This window comes from Cydia pomonella, chromosome 1, assembly GCF_033807575.1.
Source record: "Cydia pomonella isolate Wapato2018A chromosome 1, ilCydPomo1, whole genome shotgun sequence".
In the NCBI taxonomy this organism is placed as follows: domain Eukaryota; kingdom Metazoa; phylum Arthropoda; class Insecta; order Lepidoptera; family Tortricidae; genus Cydia; species Cydia pomonella.
In genome coordinates this window covers 25,772,318-25,798,182 of record NC_084703.1, presented here as the reverse complement: position 1 = coordinate 25,798,182, position 25,865 = coordinate 25,772,318, and the positions used below count along the sequence as shown (strand labels likewise).

The following is a 25,865-nucleotide window of genomic DNA, read 5'->3' as shown; positions in this document are numbered from 1 at the left end:
TCGTTTGATTCTCCTGTTCTCAGTTTGGATAAATGAATACCTAAGACAGTGCGAAGATATTTACTTCGCAACCGCAAATAGGGAGTTTCTTCTAAAATTAGATTGAACTGATCTTTGTAAAGTCCTGTACAAACATATATTTTCCATTTCAAAGTCAAATCTCGCACTTTGAGCATTTATCAGTAAGTTGCTCATATCAGTAGTGTGAGCTGCAGTAAAAAATGCTTCACGTTGCAGTTATCAATTAATATGATCCAGTGGTTGCCCCTTCGGCCGCGTACGCAACCAGAGGTTCGTAACCAGATGCGATCGAATACTTTTTCGGTCTTGTACGTAACTGGTTGCGATCAAAAACTAATTCCGTCTTACCCGTAACCAGTTACAATCGAACACTTCTCGTTCTTATACGAAACCAATGTCTGGGCCATCTAGCTAGTCTAGCTATAGGTTTTTTCAAAACTCAATATAACATATTTAGATTTTATATGAAACCTTTACAGTAGGTAATATAACAAATCACTGGCCACTTAAACAGTACTTCAGGTGAGTTCTAATCTGATTACTCTAGACAATGTCATTATATTGTTAGCTGTCATTAGTTATTATTCGCATATCTGCAAATAATGTATGTACGTAATAAAAATGAATGATATAAACGCTGCAATTGATTTTATTACGACAAGAAGAGGAGGGCGTTCGATGTTGTTAGCAGGACGAAGATATCATCGCAAGAAATTTTATCGTAAAGGTTCGTTCTGGTTGTGCTACTACAACAATGAAAATGGATGCAAGGGAAGTGTAACATTAAACGATAGAAATGAAATAGTAAAAGAGAGAGAACATCATAGTGAATGTAAGCCTAATTTTGTTCAAAACAGAATTTGGAAGGAATTGGATAATCTTAAGGAAAGGTCAAGCACAAATTTTGATTCGATTCAGAAACAGTACGAGGCTATGGTTTTTAATCTTGAAAATGAAGGGTTGGATTTGATAGAAAATATGCCAACATACGAGGGAGTTAAAACAGGACTGAATAATGCAAGAAACAAAGTCCTGGGTGTCAAAAAAATTAGATTTTCTGCAGGAAGTGAAGTGATAATACCGAAAAAATTCCTAAACTTTCTATTAAGAGATTATGATAATGTGGAAGAGAATAAAAGAATTATTTTATTTTGTGGGGCAAAAGTTAGAACATCGATCGAAGAAGGAGGTTTTAAGCATATTTTAGCTGATGGAACATTTAAGTCGTGCCCGGTGGGGTTTAAGCAACTGTACACCATACATGGTCTAGACGAAGAAACCCGTTCTATAAAACCTTTAATTTTTTGTTTCCTTCCTGACAAAAAGGTAGAAACATATGAAACTATGTTGTATCTGATTAAATCAAGCTTTCCTGACTGGAAGCCGACAAAGGTTACAGTGGATTTTGAGATAGCAGCTATGCATGCATTGAGAAAAGTTTATCCAAAGATAGAGATCAAGGGATGCTTTTTCCATTTCAATAGATGCTTATTCCGAAAAGCCAAAAAGTTGAATATCTCATCACGAGTTAAAAAAAGACATGTGTCTAGATGTGCTGGACTGGCACGGCTGCCAAAGCACTTCATACAAACCAGTTTGCAGTATGTAATGCGTAAGAGCCCTAAGGGCGAAGATATTAAGAAATTTAATAATTATTTTAAAAAACAGTGGTTCACAAAAACAGCCTTTTCTAAAATTTGCTGTTGTGAACAGGAGGAAATAAGAACCACCAACAATATAGAAGGGTGGCATAGCCGCATCAACAGGTTTATTGGCAAGAAATATCCGACGATGGCTCACTTATTGGACGTATTATTAAAAGAGAGCAAATCTACACGGACATTCAAATGCAACAACAAAAAGGCAAAAACTTATTTAGAAATTGATGAAGAAATTGCTAACGCTGTTAAAGATTTGAAGGCCGGATGTATGTGTGTGGGCCACTGTTTAGAAATTATATGTCCGTATGCTTTTACGTTTTAATAAGGAACAATGTACAGTCAGCATCAAAATATGTACTTATACATTTCATAACTTATGTCTGTCATATTTGACAGTCAAAATTGTAAATGTACATATTTTTGGTGCTGACCGTACCTACATATTAGAAGAAAATATAAGCGATTTTGATTTTTACTGTGTGATGAAAAGCTGTTTAGTTTATTTCAAACAAAATTACTACAAACTTTTTTATTTTTAAATAAATATTTTTTTGAACTTTAAATAGTTTTTCTTTAGCAACCTTCTATTTTGATGCTGTCGATATCGTTGTATTGTTCCATTGTTGATCATAAATTAACTACAGCAAAAGAAACGCTTAATAAATATATATGTAATTTAATTATAACAGGGTGCACCTAGTACATTAGATACTGTCGAATGAATTACAATTAATGCTTGTCGCATAACATTCACAATTTCTTGCGTATGAGCTGGACTAAACTCATCGCAAAGAGGTGCCTCCATCAAGTCCTCCCAGTTATCAGCTGATAAATGGTCGGCACATACACGAGTGTTACCTGGTATAAAAAAGTTTAAGTCACACAACATCCGTACCCTTACCATGTCGGGTATCAATAATAAATCAGTATTTGGACATCCAATAAATATGCAACTATTTATGTTCTCGTATGCTCGTACCAGACTCATGGCTAATTAATACTTTGTTTATATTGACGAGTAACAACTGTAAATGTCAAGCAAATTAAGTCATAGTAGTTACTGTCAAGGAATGTCAGTGCTTCATGTCTCTTAAGCCAGTGTCTTTTAAGGAACAAGGTTATAATATTGTATTTGCCAACAAAGTATTTGAATATTATCAGATGGTACAAATTTTGTGTTCTGATTTTTGACTGGATATATAACGTGTACAGTACTTATACTGTATAACAAGGTGTATAAAATATAATCTTAGCTGACTTTATCAAGTTTATAGTTTATCAACGGTCGAAAGGTTTCGTACAACAATGAAAAGTGTTCGTTCGTAACTGGTTACGAAAAAGAACAAAATAGTTTTTGATCGCAACCAGTTACGTACAAGACCGAAAAAGTATTCGATCGCAACTGGTTACGAAAGTCTGGTTGCGTACGCGGCCGAAGGGGTGGTTGCCCTCTAAATGTTCTCGACAAACTCTTGAATATTCAGGTAGGTATAATCAACTTGTACTGACACATCATGTGCAATTTAATGGAAAGAGGAATTTGCAAAAACTCTTCATTTGGGAATTCAATAACAATGCAATGCCTCGCAGCATTAGGAGCCCTTACAAAATCTGGAATATTAATTCGCTGCATTTCTGGCTCCTCGATGATATTTAATTCTTGCCGCCGAACTGCATTTTCAGCTGCCTACATCTATGAAATGTGGCTTGAATATTATTAAATGCAACCTACAAATGAAACAACATAAACTCAGTAGTAATAAAACAATATACTTAAGTCAATATCGTAATGCATAGTAGAATTTGTATTTACCTCAATATGAGCATGTTTGTGTATGTATTCTGGTTGTATGTTGTCTGGTTGAGGTTGTGCTTCTGGTAATCTGTCTTCTAAAATATGTCGACGCACTCGCAAAACTGAACGAGGTCATAATACACAATAGCGTCCTTCTAATGCTATAGTTATATATTATTAAACGGCAGGTGACATAGCTATTATATATTAGTTGTCAAGCGGACCCCAGGCTCCCATGGGCCGTGGCAAAAATGCCGGGACAACGCGAGGAAGAAGAGAGGTGACATAGCTATTATAATTGAACAAGTCAATAGATTACGCTATCAATACCGTAACACTTGAACATAGAACATAGGTACTCATATGTACCTAGAGTAGATAAAAGAGTTTTTGAACGGTTTTATATAAGCAATAAGACATGATATCCCAGAAAAAATAACAGGTTAACCTCACGAATGTAGTTCACGCCATATTTGGTGAGAATACCTTCGATATTAATATATTTTGTTTTAACTACCCACCAGAATTATTATATCTACAGAATTTTCATAGCTCGTATTGACACCCTCAACTCTCCCCTCCTCCTAACAAATAATGAATAAAGAAGAATGGGTTCAAAGAATATGAAACAAATCCTGAACAAGGGCTAAGTAAATACATTCAATGAAAACTATAGCGAACATCATCGGTCCAGCCGTTATAAATCTTCTCTTAGTAAAAAGACGTACAAAGCGCTGCGAAGGTACTCACTTATTCTTGTTATGTACCTACATGACACTTACTAATTAACTTACTTGGCCTATTCAGACAGAATGGTAACTACGAAACCCTACACTAAGCATGGCCCGCCATGCTCTTGGCCGATTTATTTATTTGTGAGGCGCACTTTTTGGTGCAATAGAGAATCGACCGAGTTCAGTTTTAACTAAACGTCAAAATTAGGCTTAACAACCTTGGGTACTTTAGATCTATTTATCCCGTGATTTTATGTTACCCATCACAAAAGACCTAACTGGAATTTTAAAACCAGGGATTTGCAGTATATCACATATGCTAAAAAAATTGATTGAAATAAAATTATATTCACCTAATTTTAAATACGATTTATGTTCCTCGTTGTACTCTGGCCATTCAACATTATATTGATCCCATTGCCTGCGGTCTAAAGTCAAATATTCGTTTACACTCTGCGTATTGGGTGTCCTGAAAAATTATACGAATAATAGATGAGTATTTAAATGTAATAGCTTTTTCACAAATCTTAATTGGTAATATTATACTCACCCGATTTTTACAAAGTTAGTCCATAATCTCATTATAGCTTCACTCAGTAGTTTTTCTTTCGGTGTGTATTCGGAATGAAAGTGAGTATTTGCACCTCCCAGAGGTGCACCCAATACATAAGGCAATTCTTCTCCGTGGACACTTTTATTTAGCTGGAATATAATATAACGCATTTAACATTTACTCAAGAAACTCTAGATCAAAGATAGCAGATCACCAGTGATCAGCGTTTTGGATGCAATAGGTAGCACGCGGTAGGTAGGTATATCAAATGAAAATACTAATATGAATACGCCTTTAAGGCCGCGATACCTTTTGAACTGCTAAAAAATTATACGAGGGCTGCTATTTATATATCCGGAAACCGGGATTACAATCTTCTTAAATAGTATATTTGACCTCCATGATAAAATTTAAACTTTTTTAAGTACTGGCCGGTATATTTTTTCTTTCTTATTAACGCTAGTGTTTTGTTTTTGACGAGTTTTAAATGTCATCTCGCTGCAAGAATGGAACTCACTCGTGAAAATATTCGTGCTATGATTTATTATGATTTTCGGCGTGGTTTAACGCAACAACAGTTTAAGTGCATAGATCAATTAACTTCAACTTTTGGTGATGAAGCTCCATCTAAAACTACTGTGTATCACTGGTTTAGTGAGTTCAATCGTGGACGTAGTATGCTTACGGACGAAGTTGAGGCAGGTCGCCCGAAATCGGTCGTTGTACCACAAAATATTGAAGCTGTGCGAAAACTTATAATGGAAGACCGACATGTTACGTACCGCGAGATAGAGGCGACTCTGGGTATTTATATGACTAGCATTAATAGCATATTACATGATCATTTAGCTGTAAAAAAACTTTGTTCGCGTTGGATACCGCACAACTTAACTAAGGAGCAAAAAGATGCTCGCGTCAAATGGTGCAATAAAATGTTAAAAAAATATAACCGTGGTGACTCAAAGGCCGTTTATAACATCTATACAGGTGACGAATCCTGGATCTATGCATACGATCCCGAAACGAAGCAACAATCAACGGTATGGGTGTTTCAAAATGAGCCGAACCCTACGAAAGTTACTCGTGCAAAAAGTACATTGAAACAAATGGTAGCCTGCTTCTTCGGTATTAATGGCCATTTAGCTACAGTGCCACTAGAAAACCGTAAAACGGTTAATTCAGATTGGTAAACGACCATTTGCTTACCGGAAGTATTTGAACAAATTCGCTAACCAGCGACGAAGAATCATTCTTCATCATGACAATGCCAGCTGTCATACGTCACGCGAAACAACTGTATTTTTGGAACGTCAAAATGTGGAATTAACGGGTCATCCGCCGTACAGCCCTGACTTGGCACCCAATGATTTTTATTTATTTCCCAATATAAAAAATAAATTACGCGGTCAACGATTTTCGACCGCTGAAGATGCTGTCGACGCATTCAAACAACACGTTATGGAGGTACCTCAGGCGGAGTGGCAGAAGTGCTTCAAAAATTGGTTCACACGAATGCAAAAGTGCATAGTTCATCAAGGGGAATACTTTGAAAAACAATAAAACCATTTTCAGCCGTGTACATTTGTTTCTTTTTTTGTTTCCGAATATATAAGTAGCAACCCTCGTAATTATCTGAAGCTGAAGGTAATATATTTATAAAGTATACGGTATTAAATAAGCCGTTATCAAAGCCATTCACCCAGAGTTGTAACCAAAACGCTGATAACTGCAGATCACCGTGTAGTGTAACAATCATCTATCAACATTGACATATACATGTATATGTATACATGTACAAGTATATGTATATCTTTGGACGGGCCTTATGGAAAATAAGAATGGGGCCAGTACAGCGGTGTCACGCACACATTGGCTCAAATCCGTGAGTGACACCACTGAACTAGCACCAATTTTAGTGTCCGTAAGGCCCGTCCTTAGATATATATGTCAATGTCTATCAAGCAAAGTATTTTGGCAGGAGTTTTATAGCATAGAAATAAATGAAGACCGGTTACGGGTGAGAAAGATTAGAAAAGTAGGAGCCAAGTTTATCTAGTTTCGCCTTGTATTTAAACAGTTCATTGACGCACCTTTTGAAATGTAAAAGTTTTAAAAGAGGAAAATGTCAGCTTGTAGAAACCGGGAATATGTATTTTTTGATCTACATTATACGAAGTCGGAAACGAAGGCAAAGTTTTACCTACCAATTTCTACAATATTTTGCCTGGGGTAAAGTTGCGTTTAACGTTAGATACGTATGTAAACTTTGTCCCAGCTAGTAAGCACGTCGTTGCCGTACTCGATTAATTAGGCATAGGTAATATCGTACAAATTGATTCCTGATCCTGAGCCACTAGCATTGTGTCATTGACATTACATTGATTTAAGCCGTAAAATTATTTGAAAACGTTATATGATGGGTCACTAATTAGTTTGTTTGATTGTACATAATAAAATTTTCCAAAATCAGAAATAAAATTAAAGCTCAGTTAGTTTCTTTTAGCACGAATTCAGTCTGTTCTTCTAATTAAGAATATTTATACAGATACTCACGGCAGCGTAATGTGTGCTAATTGAATTATGCCCGAACACATAGAAATACGATTGCACATTTGCTTTAGAATGATAATTAGCAAAAGTAACTAGCGGTGACACAGTCCTGGCATCGCTGAATAGATTAAGGATTACGTCACGGTTCGTCTCGACGCTCCATCTTTGAGGATCTAACTTTGAAGGGGCATATCTGAAATAGGTAGTAATACAATATAAGTACATACGTCATTACATTGGTTCCTCAAGATTGGTTCGATCAGAATTGAAATGGTTATTGCTTATGTTGTGTTTATATTGGAAATTTTCAGTAGCATGACTAGCATGGTTATCTTAAAGCGATATACTGTAGGAAGCAGCCTATACGATAAAAAAACTAATAATATACTACAGGTACGTATTGTCCTCGTCTTGCCCAAGCATTTTTATGTCCCGTTTACATCTGTTTACAGCTCGCCCAATCCAGTAGCATTCCAGTCCACGTAGGCGTAGGCAGATACAAGCAGGGGTAGCTGCCCCCCCCCCTCTCCCCCGGAGCTCAAATAAAAGTTCCTCTTAAACCACACAGTGCGAAAATAGTTTCGCAGGTTCTAGGGAGTGAGGATGAACAAACACCCTGCCGACGGCGGGCGGTGCGATGATAGAAGATGCATGTAACTACGTCGAAATATCGGGAGCTCAAAAACAATATAAAAGGTAATCGCAGTTTATAGCCCGGACATCCCGGTCGATTTAAGTCTAGGTAAATTTTGGAACGAAGTGACAGTGTCATAGAATAATTATGGCCATTTGAGAATTAATTTTTAGCAGGCGATCCGAGAAGGTGTGCAATGGTCATTATTTTTGTTGATATATACTAGAATAATTCTAGAATAGCGTCGTCAAAAGCAGGTGTGCCAAGGAGGTAGAGAGAGTTTTTTTCTATGATTCTGATACCTGGGCAACGATTTTAGAACTTATTATTTCGTTTTTTTTAGCGACGTTAGAGTCTATGTATAGTTCGCATATGCTAGGGTTGAGTTGTAGGCCGATGGCATCGAATTTGGGGCTAACGGTGATGAAGTCTTTTAAGACCGAAGTAGGCTCACCTCCCAATGTGCCATCGTCTAAGTACCAGATATTGAAAGGCGAGGAGAGATCTGAGACGCTACGATGTATGACTAGACTGAAGATGGCCGGTCCCAGGGAATCGCCTTATTGGCAGCCTGTGGATGACAGTACAGTGTAGCTCCTGTACTTGAGGTGGGTGGGAAAATTGTAACACTGCCATACGTAAAGGTAAAAATTGGGGGTATTATTGACACACCTGTTAAAATAGCCTGTCTATTTACTGAATTAAATGCATTTTTACGTCTTATTTAAGTAGAATGGAATTTGGAGAATTATTTAGATAGATACGGTAGGCATGAACTGCTGCTTCACAGCCACCCTTGCTGCTGAATCCTAATTGCGTGGGTTTCAATTTGGACTCTAGCACTGGACAGATATACCTACAGCATACTTTTGTAGCTAGTCGCCTAAGCGTCAAGCCTATGCCAATAGGACGCACGCTGCCATCCTTTTTAGCAAGGCCGCACATGTCGGCTCCATAAAGAGTTTGGCAAACATTTTCATTTACCTTACCACTAAGCATTACATTGACTAACCGAGTAAGGCTGGTGAGAAATTCGCCAGTATTGTTACTGGCGAGCAGGTCCTTAATGTGTTGGGGGGTAATTCCGTCTAAGTCACCAGCCGAGCCACTATAGAACGCCATAACCGCTGAAAAAACAGCATCTTCTGATGCGACAAGGCCGGGCAGCGCGGTGTCTGGGGGATCTGGGAAATCATGAATTGGGGGGAGGCAGGCGGGTGTTTGCTTTTGAGGCCGGCGAAGTTATCCTGTGAATCAGGCGCGCCAAGTCACTCGAAAAGAGTATGCCGGGCAGCACCACGGAGGTCCACGTCGTTGACTGTGGATTCGATTGTTTTATATAGGTTGTGTTGTGTGAGGGGAGGTGAATGGGAAGAGTAGGATAGCAGAGAGGGCTGGGAGCAGGTATTATTTAATTTATTGCAGATTAATTATTATTTATGCAGATAGGTGTTCCCAACTTGGAACTGAATTTTCATTGACGCAGTCGTCAAGCCTTAGTTAGGTGGTGTGCGACGGTAGATCTCGCACCTCGCGGGATGTGTTTTAAAAAATGTAATTGACATTCTACATGTTGATGTAAAAGACTGGATAGTGACAGTTTAAAATAACGATGATGACATAAATAAAATTAGAGAGGTATTACAAGATAAAAATTCTAAAATTTCTGCTGATATTCATAAAAAATATCAACTCAAAGGGAATCACGTATACAAGGTTCTTGAAGATGGAATACGTTGGGTACTCCCAAAGTCCGTGAGGTGGCCGGCCCTACGTATGAACCATCATGACGTGGGGCACTTAGGGTACGAGAAATCTCTGATTAGAATCCGTGGTATATTCTGGTTTCCAAATATGCGACGTTTCGTCAAAAAGTTCGTAGAGGCTTGTCTCCCATGTGCTCATCATAAGAGTCCTGGAGGATGTAAGGAAGATATGCTTCACCCGATACCGAAATTGGAAATACTATTCCACACTCTACACGCAGACCGTCTAGGACCGTGTGTTCGCTCAAGGAAAGGCAACATGTGTATTTTAGTGATAATAGATGCATTCACGAAATATATTAACATCAAAGCTGTCCGTAATACAAAAACCACAACTGCCATTCGAGTCATCAAATAACATTTCAGTTATTTTGGTACGTCCACCCGTCTAATGACTGATAGAGGGTTGTGCTCTACGAGTACTAAATTTAGATCTTTTACAGAAAGTTTAAGTATACAACATTTATTAAATGAAGTTGCAACATCTAGAGCGAAGAGACAGGTGAAACGGCTATAACCGGATAATCACGGAAGCATTGAGAACCTAATGTCAAAGCCAGAGTGATAGTTCCTCGGATGAACACGTAGGTAGTGATCATGAGATGATGAAGATGTTTTTGAAACTTTCCAGCATAAATTGCTTATCGCTAGACTTAAATCGACCGGGATATAAACCGTGATTAGGTACCTTTTATATTGTTTTTATTGAGCTCCCGATATTTCGAGTTCGGCGCAGTTACATGCATCTTGTTTTGTCAAAAGAAGATTAGGGAAACAATTCGAAATATAACTACTATCGATGTCCTGGTAAATTATATTATACAAAACCATTGTGTTTTGTCGATATGGGTTAACTTTAATTAGAAAAGCCGACGAGGATAAATTGAATTCCACTTTGGACATTGGCAACCTGCCTGTAACGGTAAGTGTAGGTGGCGGCGAGTACATTTTTTAGGTTGGCTAGGGTGTGTCAATATGAGTACTCAAAACATAAGTTTTCAGAAAGATACGTTACTAACACGAGCCGTTCCTGAGGCAAGTTTAAAAGAGGTTTTTTCGGTTTCATTCTATGGTAATATTCGCGCTTGTGTATAAGGATGGTATCCTGATCCCTGCACGCACATTCTAAAAGACATCATCAGGCTCAAAGAGTTTAGAAGCTTAATTGAGATAAGGCAAGAAAAGATAAATAATAATTTGTCACTGTATCATGCTGAGATGAGGCCATTTCGTGACACTTTACTCTCACTATGTTCTCTTTTATGTCTGTCTATTACTGTTTGTGTGTTTATGAATAAAACAAATTCTATTTCTATTTCTATTTCTAAATTATAACAATCATAACACGCTTCAATAGTACTTAAATACTGTAGATATACCAAGTTAAAAATAAAAGTAAACTTATGTAAAATCTTGTAAGCAAACATTGTAACTGACTACAGCATAATTATTTTACATCAATACCTAAACAAAGTACCTTAATACTTGTATCTTAGATATTTCATGTTAGTAGATCAATGTAGTGTAAGTTAGGTGCTTATTGAGCAAAAACAATAAAGATTATATTGTATAAGGAATATAAAGATAAGTGAAATATAAGTGAATATATCGATAGGTGGGTTTAATCTAAAGCTTGCGATGACACCGAAAGTCCAAATCATCATGGCTAGTTAGCATGGCTGATAGTCTAGGATATAGGTAATTTAGATAACTTAATATTTTTTGTTCATATTGCATTATTGTTAGTTTGAATTAGGCAAAGGTGTGTACTGATTGAATACCAAAAATATCCTTACTTTATATTGTTTGATTATTATTATATGTTTCAAACAAGTGCTATCGATTAGGCTTTGTTGACGTCGTTCAATGAGCTCTTTAAAAATAAATAAATAAATGTCAATAAATTAAGTTATAATACACATTATGTATTAATAGCCTTAGTTTACGAGACTGCTTGCTTAACAGTCTAGACGCGATTTTTTATTTATTATAAATTTCATTTTGACACTTGGATAAACTGTACACCTCTAAATATTATTAGTATTAGTACTCTGACATTGGGGACCTTTTACATCTCCAGATTTATTGTATTATTAACCATAGAGACTATACATCTATATTGTATTGTGGTAATTATTTATTTTATAGTAATGTTTACCCAGGTATTGGCTATTATATTTGTAAATGTTATGTATTTTTCATGTCACTATATGATGTTACTATAAATGTTGTATTAACTTGTAAAAGAGCCAGCCCTTGCTGAGGCCTTCTTGCAGTATTTTTTTTTAATTTTGAATATGAAATTCGTATTGCTTAGTTAAAAATACTTTATTTTGTAATATCTTATACCTTTAAACGAGCAATTCTTGTATATTTATATATATATTTCGGGGATCTCGGAAACGGCTCTAACGATTTCGATGAAATTTTCTATATGGAGATTTTCGGGGGCGAAAAATCGATCTAGCTAGATCTTATCTCAGGGAAAACGTGCATTTCTGAGTTTTACATGTTTTCCGAGCAAAGCTCGGTATCCCAGATATTAACGATATAAAACAAGTAAGTCTAAAATGTAACCTAATGGTAATTGTAGGTCTGTGAGCAAAGAGACTTGCTCTAGCAGGATGGCCGAGCTGTAAGGAAACAATTTAGTTCAAATAGATGTTTTGTAATTATAATACATTTTTCTAGATGAAATAAGCTAAGTATGCAATTAAAAGTATTTCTAGTGATCGATCACGTGAAGGGTCACGTGATCGATCCCTCCATCTTAAATATTGAACGAGCATTCGAGAGGTGACGTTCGACAATCAATATTACAAGTGGTTACGTTGATTGTATTGTGAGCAGGGCAGTACGTTTTGTTTTGTTAGAACTCGAGACAATATAATGCGTGCCTAAGCGTACCTACTGTCGTGTGGTTAGTTAGATTGATAGAGGTTATATTCATTGTGCCAAATACATGTATTTTGATCACACCTATCGTTGTTTTAATAAAATGGTTAGACCCCTTATATATAGGTAGTACAAAGTACTTAGCACCTAACACAGGTGTTTAAAATTCTGAAAATATCATTACGGGATTATCCATATGACTTCAACGAAATGGCCAAGCCGTACTATTTGACCAAGCTGTTGGCTTTATAGAGTAAAGAGCTGATAAAGTTTGGACTTACAAAGTTAAAGTCTGGGTACCTACTACGGGATCTGATAACTTTTTAGTGTAAAAGCTGTATGTGCATGTTTGTCTTGGCAACACTTTACATGAAATGTTTTTGGTGGGATTTCATTCATTTTTGTAAGAGTTGTTATACCAGCTAGAAATAGCATATTCGTTTAAAGAATCTACGATAGTACAGGGTCATATAAAACGGCATGGTTTTTAAACAACTTAAACATTGTATTATGGTTTGTATAAAAGTTACGAATTGCTAGCACCATAGATATGTAGAGCCTTCATAATTACAAGTCAGGAACATTATGTATTAAAAATTGAAGGTTTTTTTGAAATTTTAAAGCATTTTAATGTAATTGGGATTATTTTTAATGACCGAAGGATTAGCGAAGGTCTTCGTTTCAGCTCGGGCAAAAACATTTTAGGCCGCAATTCTCTAACGATTCTCGTAAAATTTTGTCACTGTATTTTTTATCGCCTCAAATTTATTCGTCCACCTATCGCATTACAGCCGGCCGGGCCGATTTGGGCACGTACATATGTTAGCAAAATTCTACTTTATTTACTTTAGGTAGTTAAATAAATGTGAACAGTATTTTTTACATTTTCAGGTACTTTAAACATTAATTAACCGATCAAATAAAAACTGCCTCGATCCGTCCCCTATCGTGCTGGCTACTGCCTCACTAACTACTATCCTCAAATGTCTAAAGAATTCGTCTCGTTTTAGGTTCTTTACTATAGGTACTTAGTTTATTTGGCATTGAAAAAATTTAAACAATCTTGAAATATTTTTTATTGAAAAACGCTTCTATAAAATTAATAAATATTACTTATGAAAGCAAAATAATGTAAACGATCATATATGTGATATTTAGTTGTTACATACTTGCCATGACTTATTTTTCAAAAGTGTTTTTCAAGAAAAAGACACGTCAAGATCGCTTACCTTCTTTACAATGCTAAGAAAACGAATTGTAGGGCCATGTAATAGCAAATATTACAAAACCAAATTGCTATTGATAAATCAAATCATCCCGATATACATACACTTTTTAGTAAAATAGCACAATTTCAACAGCTTCATTGTTACGTACAGTAATTATTAATATTACGTAGTAAAACTTCAGTAAGTTTGTTACATCGAGGACTGAGGTATTTTTTTAAAATACCTACCATATTGTCGTTTGTTAAATACCAAAAGACACACTATAGCATCTCACATCGCTGGCGCGCACGCCTGCACCTATAGTATTTTTTGTTTATTTTTGAAGTTTTGATTATAAGGTGCAATCTACCATTTGATTATTGATCTCACCTACGACTCCTATAAGTCTAATTTGTAAATTACAAATTGTTATAAAGTAAAAAAATGAAACTAACATAGTGTTTTTTGATATATCCAAAATTTCTCGAGATACTCGATAAATCTTGGTCGAGAATTCTTGTGCCTCGAGAAATAAAAAAGGTCAAGAAACCAGAAACCCCAAATAAATCCCACTTACTGTTTCAATATTTCTTTTATGGGTACATCGTCGGCACCTTCAAATATTAATTTAATATATTTAGTAATGAATTCGTCACGCTGAGTTTCTAAAATACCATGTTCAAGTTCGATTGCCCCGAAGTCGTGATAAGTTTCATATTCCGTAACTCCGCTTAAAAGTTGATACCTAGAATGCAACAATACCACATTATTATTATAAATCACATAATAAATAACACAATTGTAATCACATAATTAATAGAAATGTCACATTTAACCTGATCCTAAAATTACATTACAAAAAAAAATTAAGCGTAATGAGATGATGATGATGTTTTTGAAACTTTCCAGCATAAATTGCTTATCGCTAGACTTAAATCGACCAGGATATAAACCGTGATTACCTTTTATATTGTTTTTATTGAGCTCCCGATAACCCGATAACTGGAGATAGCGAGTGGGTGTCAAAGTTGTGTCGACCGCGCTCGGTCCCTCATTCGTGCGCGTCGAAATATCGGGAGCTCAATAAAAACAATATAAAAGGTAATCATGGTTTACATCATGGTCGATTTAAGTCTAGTAAAACTAACCGTGAATCTTTAAAAACTGAAATTGCTTGTCGTTTGTTTGAGTTTCATATTTAAAGGTGATCATTTTTTTTCACACTTACTTATTAAGCGTTGTGCATAACCTGTGCATACTATGTGAAGTTAATTACCAATTATAATGCAAGAGTCAAGAAGAAGTAGTTAACACTGACGTGCTTTATAGCTTCGAATTGATTAAGCAAGCGATGGCGAGTTGTAAAACTTACTTGCTCAAGAGATTAGGATAAGAAGCCATGATTTTGAATGGCTTGTCGGGTATAAACGAACCAGCCACGACTGGTCCAAGCGGAGTTTCAAATTCCCTCGCCAGAATTTGAATTTTTTTTATTTCTGATAATCTGAAAGATCATAAATAACGCTATTATAAAATCTTGATAAGTTGCAGTAATCATGACACAATAAATTTATAACTATGATGATGTGTTGTTTATTTCAATTGTTCTAAGAAAAAAATATTTATTACCCGTAAGTATATAAAATATATAATTGAAAGAGTTTGAAAAAAAACGATTTTAACTTCTGCTGGGACTTTTTAGAACAGCCTTAAGCCCACAATTTGCACACATGCCGACGGGCCCGATTTCCCGATTCGGCTTTTAATCACCTCTTCAATTATAAGACGTAAAGAAGGAAGAAGGGACATTATTTTTTCGAGTTAAAATTGTAACAAATCTTGTCACCATTTTTTTTTGTACCTATTGCCAGCAATCCTGAATTAAATAAAAGTACCTTACAACCGAATGGAATGGAAATTAATTTAATAAAAATATGTTTTGCTACTATCTGATAAACTTGAAGCTGATTTGATGATGAAGCCTGAACCCTGAAGGTGCCATAAGGTACTCCGAAACAAAAAACCGCTATCACATCATGTTTAGGCGTATTTATGACGAAGTTAATAAATAAGAAGTTGGTTAATAAATAATTGGATAATTTTACAGAAATCCACCTAATAATAAAACAGTAATCTCATTTTAATGTTTGTGTTGTAGGTACTAGACGATGATATCTCTCGTATATATATATATATATATATATATATATCTTATACCTTTAAACGAGCAATTCTTGTATATATATATATATTTCTGTGATCTCGGAAACGGCTTTAACGATTTCGCTGAAATTTGGTATATGGGGGTTTTTGGGGGTATACAAAAATGTAGTTAAGATTATCACCTATACACCACCATATTACAATAAATAGTTATAACCGAGCTAAGCTCGGTCGCCCAGGTACTATATATATATATGCACGTGTCCTGACTGACTCATCAACGCAGAGCCGAAACTACAAATGCTAGAAAGTTGTATTTACACACTAGGTTGAATTTATAAAGTGTACAAGAGATAAGAAGCGATTTTGAGAAATTCTACCCCTAAAGGGGTTAAAAAGGTGATGAAAATTTGTATGCGGTTCAAGTTTTATTTTAAGCTAGGAACTTGATACTTTGTAAAAAAATATTTTATTTAAATAGGAGAAAACTGATTTCAGCGTTTTTAAAAATTCATCCCCTAAGGTGGTGAAAAAGAGGTTGAAAGATTATATGGAGATCAAATATTTTTTGGAATGAATATGAAACTTTGTATGTAGGCATATTATTAAAATACAAGAATAGTACATTACGATACAAGTGCGAAAAATAGGAAATTCGAAACGAGTGGCGATAAATTAAAACACGACCGAAGGGAGTGTTTTAAATCGACACGAGTTGCGAATTACCTATTCGCACATGTATCGTACAACGTTTTACAGTACATATGGCCCTTTAAATGTTCGACACAGTAACATAATATGCTACTTCTCGCACTAGTGCTATAAAGTAGCCCCATATGTACTGTAAAAGTAATTTAAGCGTTTTTAAAGATTCATTCCCTAAAAGGATTAAAAATGGGTTGAAAGTTTGTATGCGGTTCAAAATTTTGTTTAACCTAGGAACTTGAAACTTCGTAAACAGATATTTGATTAAAACAGAAGAAAACTAATTTCAGCGTTTTTTTTAAATTCATCCTTCTAGGTGGTGAAAAAGGGGTTGAAAGTTTGTATGGAGATCAAACATTTTTGTGAGTGCGGGACTTGAATCGTTGTATCACGGTACTCGTATTTTATTAGAATGCAAGAAAAATAATTTCAGCGTTTTTAAAAAATTATCCCCGAAAAAGTTATTTTAACGTTCTTGATAATTAAAAAGGGGATAGAAGTTTAGTTTATGTAGTACGAGTTTTCTTTTAAGCTAGGAACATGAAATTTGGTAAACCTCTATATTCAAATAGACGAAAACTGATACGTATCACCTTTCTTGAAAATTAATTCCCTACGTTAGTGAAAAAGGGTTGTAAGTTTGCATCGGGAACGAAAATTATTGCAAATAGTAATCTGGAAATGTCGTAAAAAGACACAATAATAGGAAACAAGAAAATTGATTTCAGCGTTTTTAGAAATTAATTCATCAAGAGAGTTATAATGGCGTTCATTGAAAGTTTGTATTAATCCCCTAAATTGGTGAGAAAAAGGTTTAAAGTTTGCATTCCGTTGGAATAGTGGACTTATAAATCTTCTTAAGGGATTGAGAGGGATTATATCGAGAACAATTTTTTTCACTTAGGGGATTATTTTTAATTATTTATTTAAACTGTATTGCACAATACATGAAGAGTACAAATGGCGGATTTAATGCCAGAAGGCATTCTCTACCAGTCAACCATGAGCCAAACCGAAAGATCCTAATTGGTGCAGGTTCTGAATACAGAGTAAAATGAAAAAATGTACATAAATAATATGATACATAAATAATATAAATATACATACATAAATATATACCCAATGTGAAACATCATGAGGACGACCTTTGAACCTTGTCAAACAGATGCTTGCGCAACATGCGCTTGAAGGAGAATTTGTTCTGGGCTTGTCTCATAGAGAGAGTCGCGACTCCACAGCCGGATTGCCTGAATGTTGAAAGAATTCGACATGAAACCTGTACGATGTCGAGGGACAATAAGTTAAAGGCTACGGGAGGTTCGGAGATCAGTGCCGGGGCGCGGAGTAATAAATTTGAATATGGAACGAAGGTAATCAGGGGCTGAAGGATCAAATAAAATTGAAAACAAAGTGCAGAGAATACGCAAGGATCGACGTTCACGAATAGGAAACCAGTTAAGTTTTTTTGCGATAAGCGGAGATATGGTCGTATTTTCGAAGTCCAAAGACAAACCGGATGCAATTGTTAAGTAACCGATCGAACTTGGTTAGGTAAGCTTGTGAGAGATTGCTGTAACACACATCAGCATAATCCAGGATGGGCAGAACGAGGGTTTGGACAAGAAGAGTCTTGGTGCAGTTCGGGAGAAAATGTTTAAACCGATAAAGTGCTCTAAGAGTATTAGTGACTCTACGACAAACGTAACATTAAATTATTATATTCGCTTAAATCGTATAAATCATTGCGCTCTATTTCTTATAATTAGAAAAGTATATTTTCTAAAATATTTTTTAATTTAATAGATATCGCAGCAACACTGCATAGCTGGTAATATACAAAACCATCCCGACTTGTGCGGGATTTGGTTGTTTGCGTGTGGCAGGGCGAGAAGAGAACACGCGCATCGCACGCATGTATCGATTGTATTTCATCCTCAACTTTGAATGAGTGGCCGTATAAAACTAGATTTCTGAGCGTTTAAGGTTCGGCTCAGGTAGAAGTTACGACAAGATTTAAAAGACTGTCCTCTTAGTACACGTATCTATGTTAATGAACCTAAGACAGATTTGGAACCAGAAATATTACTTACGGCTTATTCTGCAAACAAGTCATTAAATATTTAGATGTTGGATTGCATCCTAGACTTTGAGCTACTTGTAAAGTATATTGCGTTGGATCTTTTGTTAATGCCCAGTCGGATAACGCAGACCCAGACATGAGAATAGCTCGATGAAATAGTCCTGTAAATGAAATTAATGGGTGTGGTATTTGACGTATTTTTTTATTTATTTATTTATGCGAAATCAAATAAATACCTAAGTACTACATTTAAGAACAGCGAAGGAAGTGATAGTGTGTATTCTAGTAAATCCTTATACTTCAGAATGTGGGATAGTTCCAGAAATGGACCATAATATACAATGGACCATAAAATTAACATGAATTAATTTCGGAATTATCAGACATTCTGATTCAGATTGAATACATCAAGATTATTTTTTGAGGGTTTAATACATTATTTAACAAAAGTCTCAATAGTTCAATTCTAAGATATAAAATAAACTATGCAGGCACTTTTTGTTTGTAACTGGAGATTGAAGAAATTAAATAAATATTATAGGACATTATTACACAAATTGACTAAGTCCCACAGTAAGCACAATAAGGCTTGTGTTGAGGGTACTTAGACAACGATATATATAATATATAAATATTTATAAATACTTAAATACATAGAAAACACCCATGACTCAGGAACAAATATCCAATCTCATCACACGAATAAATGCCCTTACCAGGATTTGAACCCGGGACCATCAGCTTCGTAGGCAGGGTCACTACCCACCAGGCCAAACCGGTCGTCAATTAGAATAGAAATTGGTTACTCTAATTAAAAAAATGTATTATTGTATCTGGTTTGTTATACTCGTACACACAGCAAACGTTAAACACTCAATAAATATGAGCGTCATGATCAGTACTCCTAGTGTAAATAAACTCGATTTCGAAACGTGACGTACGCGTTTGCGTTTAATCTCATTTTGTATTGGATTTAGAAAGAGCGCGCCAAGCGGGACGTTTTGGAAACTCAAAATCCTATACAAAATGAGACTTAACGCAAACGCGTTCGTCACCTTATGATGTCCATTAAATTTACACTAGGGGTACATGTCTCATCATTAGGAGCAATACTCGACTCGCTACAACTTATGCAATTGTAGTAGGTTGAAGTGTAAGAAGTGAAATAAAATCATGACGCATTGTAAACCCGAAAACTATAATTTGGGTTATTATTATTTATATACTTACCATTAGATATAGGTGACAGCATCAGAAAACTAACGCATGCAGCCCCGGTCCCGTGACCCATTAATGTGACGGAGTTGGGATCCCCATTCAGATCTTCGATATTGTCCTTGATCCATTGTAAGGCAGCTAGTTGATCAAGAAGACCATTATTATTGTATACATATTCAGTCATGCTTGGCTTCAGAAAACCTGAAAGAAGAAATAAAAAGTTATAAATACCATGAGTCTCTTGTAAAGATTCGGCACCATCCCTGTGCTGAATATGTAGATCCACCGTAAACGCAGTGACGTGACTCATTAAAAGCGTCCTGACCGCATAGCTGCATAGGAGCTCAAAAAACGTTGATACACCTTTAAACCTAGTGAGTGAAACTCATGCATCACTTTTTTGACGCATACCTTCGAAACTGGATTGGATGTATCTTGATGCATTTTTACAGTTAGTATGTCATTAAAGTTATTATAGTAAGTAGGTTTATTTGAGTAAGTGGCCCGTAAGCCCGTATTATAATATGGGAGTTTTCAGAACATAGTGTACCCAATTAGGCTAAGTTGTTAAGAAAAGTTAATCGGTGTCAGTTTTGTAACAACAATTAATGAAATTATGGGAATCAACTTTTTGCCTTTTTTTTACACTGGAATATCGCTTACCTATAGTTTAAGAAATGAACACATAAACCATTTTTACTGAATTAAGTTTCAATTATCGCTTAATTATCGTTATAAAACTGACAATGATTAACTTTTCTTAACAACTCACGCTAATTCGGGACACTATTGTCTGAAAACTCCCATATATATATGACACACTATTTAAGTATTTACCCTCTTTATACTTTATCTTGGAGAACTTTTCTTATAAAACACTGCCATTACGGGATTTTTGCGTATTTCATGCTGTACGTATTTTGAACACTGATCTCGACAGTACGAAAAAACGTGACGTATGAGTCACGTCCCTGCATTTACGGTGCGTCGAACTCTTTAAGGCATCCGTGTGGCCGAACCCTTAAGCCTGTGTTGCAGAGAGATAATGCACACTGCTATGTTTCGTACGAATCTGGAGCAGAGTTACTAGGAAAGTACCACCTCTCTTACAGAGATACGGTGTACGGTGTTTTGATTGCGAACAACTTCCATTTGTTCTTTATGCTATCAACGCGATGAATCCTAGCTAATAAACGGTCCGGAAATGGTGTCTACTCTGGAGATGAAACCATTGGAAGAGGTGCAATATTAACACCTAGGAATACATTGCAACCTGTTGACTTATTGAGTGCCTCTACTTTACTTATCTGACGACTTTCGCTTGACGTAATAAAGTAGGAAGGTTGGCTGCGAAACCCGAAAAAAGTAAAACCTAATACTTTTCACTTGTAGCGTCATTGTGGATGACACGAACTATAAATGTTTAAATAAGGACTATCTCCCTAGGGGCGGATTGCACCAAACTGCAACATAAGCGCAGTTCGCAAAAAATTACACATACAGGATGCTTCCCATGACACGAGCAATAAATTAAAATGTAGATTCCTTCGATCATTAGTAATTATAATGAAAATGTCTCAATGTTCCAAAGTCCAGAAATTTTAAGAAATTAGCCATTCAAAGTAAATTTAACAGGCAATGCTGACCATCGCCAAATTATCGCTCGTCGGTCGTTTAGTGTCATAAATAAATAAATATTATAGGACATTATTACACAAATTGACTAAGTCTCACAGTAAGCTCAATAAGGCTTGTGTTGAGGGTACTTAGATAACAATATATATAATATATAAATACTTAAATCATAGAAAACACCCATGACTCAGGAACAAATATCCATGCTTATCACACGAATAAATGCCCTTACCAGGATGTGAACCCGGGACCATCAGCTTCGTAGGCAGGGTCACTACCCACTAGGCCAAACCGGTCGTCAAAAGTCGTCATGGACTCATGGTACCGGGGATGCTACTCCAGACAAATTCTTAAACCGATCGAAATTAGGTTTTATCCAGATGCACTAGGAACTATTTTAATTTGTAAGTAATACAAAATGACCCCCTACTTTTGGTTTTTTATTTTGAAAACTGTCAAATCATCCATTCTTAACTTTTTATTCAACTCTAGTTTCGTGATAATTTAAAACGAAAAGTTCTAACATTGACAGTTAAATTGTCAATTTTCAATCACCGTTAAAAAATGGCTCGAATCAGTTATGATTCCCGAGAATTGTGTGACATGATTTTGAAATACAAAAAAATATACCGAAGAGTATCCTAACCGGAGGCATTCTGCGAACGGCCGCATCATTGTGAACGCGCTGCAACGTGTTCGGGACACCCATGGGACTATGGAACAATCTGCCCATTGCCGGCGGTGTGCAGCCGGTACAAGGGCCTGGCAAGTACTTAACGTTAGATTAGCACTGGAACCATTGATGTAAGTATTTTGATATTTTTATTTAAACACAAGAAGATAAATAATATTAAAATAATTGGTATATATAAAGCAACTCCATTCATTCGCTATTCATTTTTACGTTTATACAATGATCAACTTACGAAAACGTCATTTAACCATAAAGTATTCAATGTTTTGAAATGTCCGTTTGCAAATTTGACACTTAAACTGTATTGCATTAAGTTTACATTTGTATGAAATATTTATCTTGACTATTATTATAAAGAAGCGTTATTAGCATCTACCAGAGCGCATTGCCTAATGTCAGTTTGCTCCATATATTTTGACATATTTCTTTCGCATTGGGCGTACTCTTCTTTTAATACGTCAATGACTGGAACAGCGCATTCTTAAACACTTCCGAGAACGTCCAACCACCTGCACATGGAAAGCGGGTCTCGTACTGGGTGCCAAAACAGTATTGTGTACCTGTACAAGGTATTAAAAAATAACAAGAAGCATCCCTACAAATTTTTGAAAGTACAGTCTATCTTGGAGCGGGCTTAGCATGGTGCGCCGAGCTTATTGTGAGTGGTTTATGGATCAGTGCCATGGCAATGGACACGATAAGTATAACATTCGCTCAAAATGTTATTGGGACAGACGAATCGACTTTCACTTATACTATGGAATCCAAAAATTACCCACTATTGGAGTACAGTTTAATGCGACAAACAGCTCAGCATACCGATTTTCGGTTAACGTGTGGGCAGCTGTTCATGGAAATACGACAACTGGACCGATATTCATTGACGGTACTCTGAATACGGCCCGTTTTTTAGAATTAATAAACAGCACTTTGTTACAATATTACAACAATCTGCCCGAGAACATTAGAAACATAACATGGTTTCAACTCGACGGAGCTCCTGCTCATTACGTTGTGGCAGTCCGTCAAAAGCTGTTGGAAATATTTGGTGACCGATGCATCGGACGTTTCGGCCCTAAGCAATTTCGCCTGATTTAACGTGTTTGGATTTATTTTTATGTGGAGCCGAAGTGGACAATGTACAAATATTAAAAGATCGAATCAGACGGGCATTTAACACCTTACGGCAACGCTATCTAAATGCAGTACATTTCAATACGTTGCTAAGGAACGATGTTTGTATACGAGTAAATGGTCAACATATTGAGAACATTTATAATTGAGCGGTTAGCTCAAGGATTCTGGCAAGAGGGTGTCAATTTTTATTATTTTATTTTATAATATTGTTTTCTTCAACTTATTATATTGTACGTTACAAACGTAACAAAAAGTTTTAATAATTTCATTTTTATTAATAAAGTAATTGTAAATACTTCAAGTTCTTTTGACAGACTCCAATTGCTCCATGATTAGTTTAGTCTTGGCCTTTTGACAAAACCAATTTAGTCCTTATTCCCACGGAATAAGTACTGTTGTATACACAAACCGCTATTACTTATTGACTGCCATTACTTATTACTGTTTTTACCATTATAAATAAAAATATGATAGAAGAAATAGGTAGAGTCCGTCTGAGCTATATTTACACCGACTTAAATAGAACCAAATGAGACAGTGTCTTTATAAACGCCAAACTTACTACTTTGTCATTGCAAATGCCATGTAGACTTAGCTTTGTCCGACTCTATGACAAACTACGCAATCCCGAACGCGAACTTTTTGATTAGGATAAATTTTATTGTTTAGCCGTAAAATAAGAATCGTACCTACTCGCTTGCATTCGTTTACGCAGCCAACCATGTAAGTCTAGTAACCGTAACCTAGCGACTTTTGTTATAATAAGTTCTATGATATCCGGATCCGGTTAGCAATACGTATCGTTTCCATGACTATAAACCATTGTTATAAAGTAACCATAGCAACGTCAGTAATGATTGGCCACGATTGGCGAATTGAGTTCGGAAACATTCGTGGCTTCTGATGCTTTCCTACTATTGTAACCGAAGTACGTTTTGCGTCACACGGCTAAACGGACTGTGATAAGAGGCTCAACATTCGCGTAGTAAGTATTGTGATTATACATTGACAATGTCAAGTTGTCGAGTCAAAAGTATTGAGCAAAATACAATATTTCGATTGTAATTTGTAAATTGCGTTTACGTTACTGTGAGATGACATTAGTTAATTACACTGAAGCTAGAGGAAAAGTGTACCGAGCATTATATCGTATACGGTAACATAACACGGGCATCATCTTCCATCAGCTACGAGCGTCATTGTCAACAATGTGCATCCAATATGCAATAAACAGAGCAGCAGCCTGCACAACATATACCGCCCAAAGAGTGTCTGTAATCCTCTAATCGACAGAACATGGTTTTTTTTATCGCTTTCAACTTAGAACACCTTTCTACTGGTATCAGAACAGCTGTTTAGCGTTCATCATGACATCATGAGAACTGTGGATACAAGAACAACTGAAAAAACATACCTAGACATCTCGAAACAAGTAAGACATGCATTTGTTTGGACTCAATAAATATGTAAACTATGTTGTTAATTATTTCTCGTAGCTAACGTTTTTTAAGACATTTTCATAAAAGTCTACTGTGTTTATTTAATAGTTGAATAGTTACACTCTTATCAAGTATGATGTGAAAATTCTTAACGTAAACTTGAAGAACTCCAGCATCCTTATTTTATTAATGTGTGTGTGACTAACGTTCACGTGTCACGTTCAACGAGGTCTTCCTCACGTACATTGCTGGCCCGATTAAGTTTGTTAGAAAATAAGAGTAAATTAATTTTTCATTTTAATTAATTCAAACCATTTGGACTTAATTACTGATAACTTAAAGGGTCAATATTTTAATGTATTGCTCGTGTTATGGGAAACACCCTGTATATGGGGCGCCTTATCTATTTATTGGTAAATAAAATCGGTTACACTAAATACAATAGTATATTGTGCCAGGAGGGGGTAAGTAAATATTTGCAAACGAGATCTGTAATCGGTTTAATCGAAATCAAAGTAATTATAAAATAGGAACATTTACATAAATAAAACTCACCTAAAATACCCAAACGATAGTTCAAGGTTATAACCATGATATTTCCATACGAAGCCAAAATTCTACCGTCGTATGCATTTCCAGTACTCCATTCAAAGGAATCGCCATGGATAAATACTAATACAGGAAACTTTTTTGGTTTTTGTTCTGCAATGAGAAAATACACTTAAGTTTACAAATAACATGCGAGCAGTGGTTGAAAAACTAATGTCAGTATCAGAGATAGGTAAGGTAAGAAAGAAAAATAGGTTACACACGTTCCGTTTGTAGGTACCTACTTCAATATAGGTAATAAGTATGTTTTACTCTGGGGGCTTTAATCGGTATTATTACATAAAAGTGCATACTTTTCTGTAAAATAAACTCTCAAACTTGTAATGAAATGTTGACATGACTTACTTCAAATTAGGTCTGGAAATACT

General features: G+C 35.7%; 1 protein-coding gene across 1 annotated transcript in view; it reads right to left on the bottom strand.

The window, feature by feature from the left end:
• The window catches only part of LOC133518789 (uncharacterized), a 78,313-nt gene that overhangs the window by 19,900 nt on the left and 32,548 nt on the right, over positions 1-25,865 (bottom strand). The window contains exons 3-10 of the mRNA XM_061852494.1: positions 25,444-25,590; positions 19,996-20,184; positions 18,776-18,926; positions 15,190-15,321; positions 14,395-14,562; positions 7,318-7,507; positions 4,762-4,913; positions 4,565-4,680 (exon numbers count right to left, since the gene is read on the bottom strand). Coding sequence (XP_061708478.1) covers positions 4,565-4,680; positions 4,762-4,913; positions 7,318-7,507; positions 14,395-14,562; positions 15,190-15,321; positions 18,776-18,926; positions 19,996-20,184; positions 25,444-25,590 — 1,245 coding nt within the window. The remainder of the gene's footprint in view (positions 1-4,564; positions 4,681-4,761; positions 4,914-7,317; positions 7,508-14,394; positions 14,563-15,189; positions 15,322-18,775; positions 18,927-19,995; positions 20,185-25,443; positions 25,591-25,865) is intronic.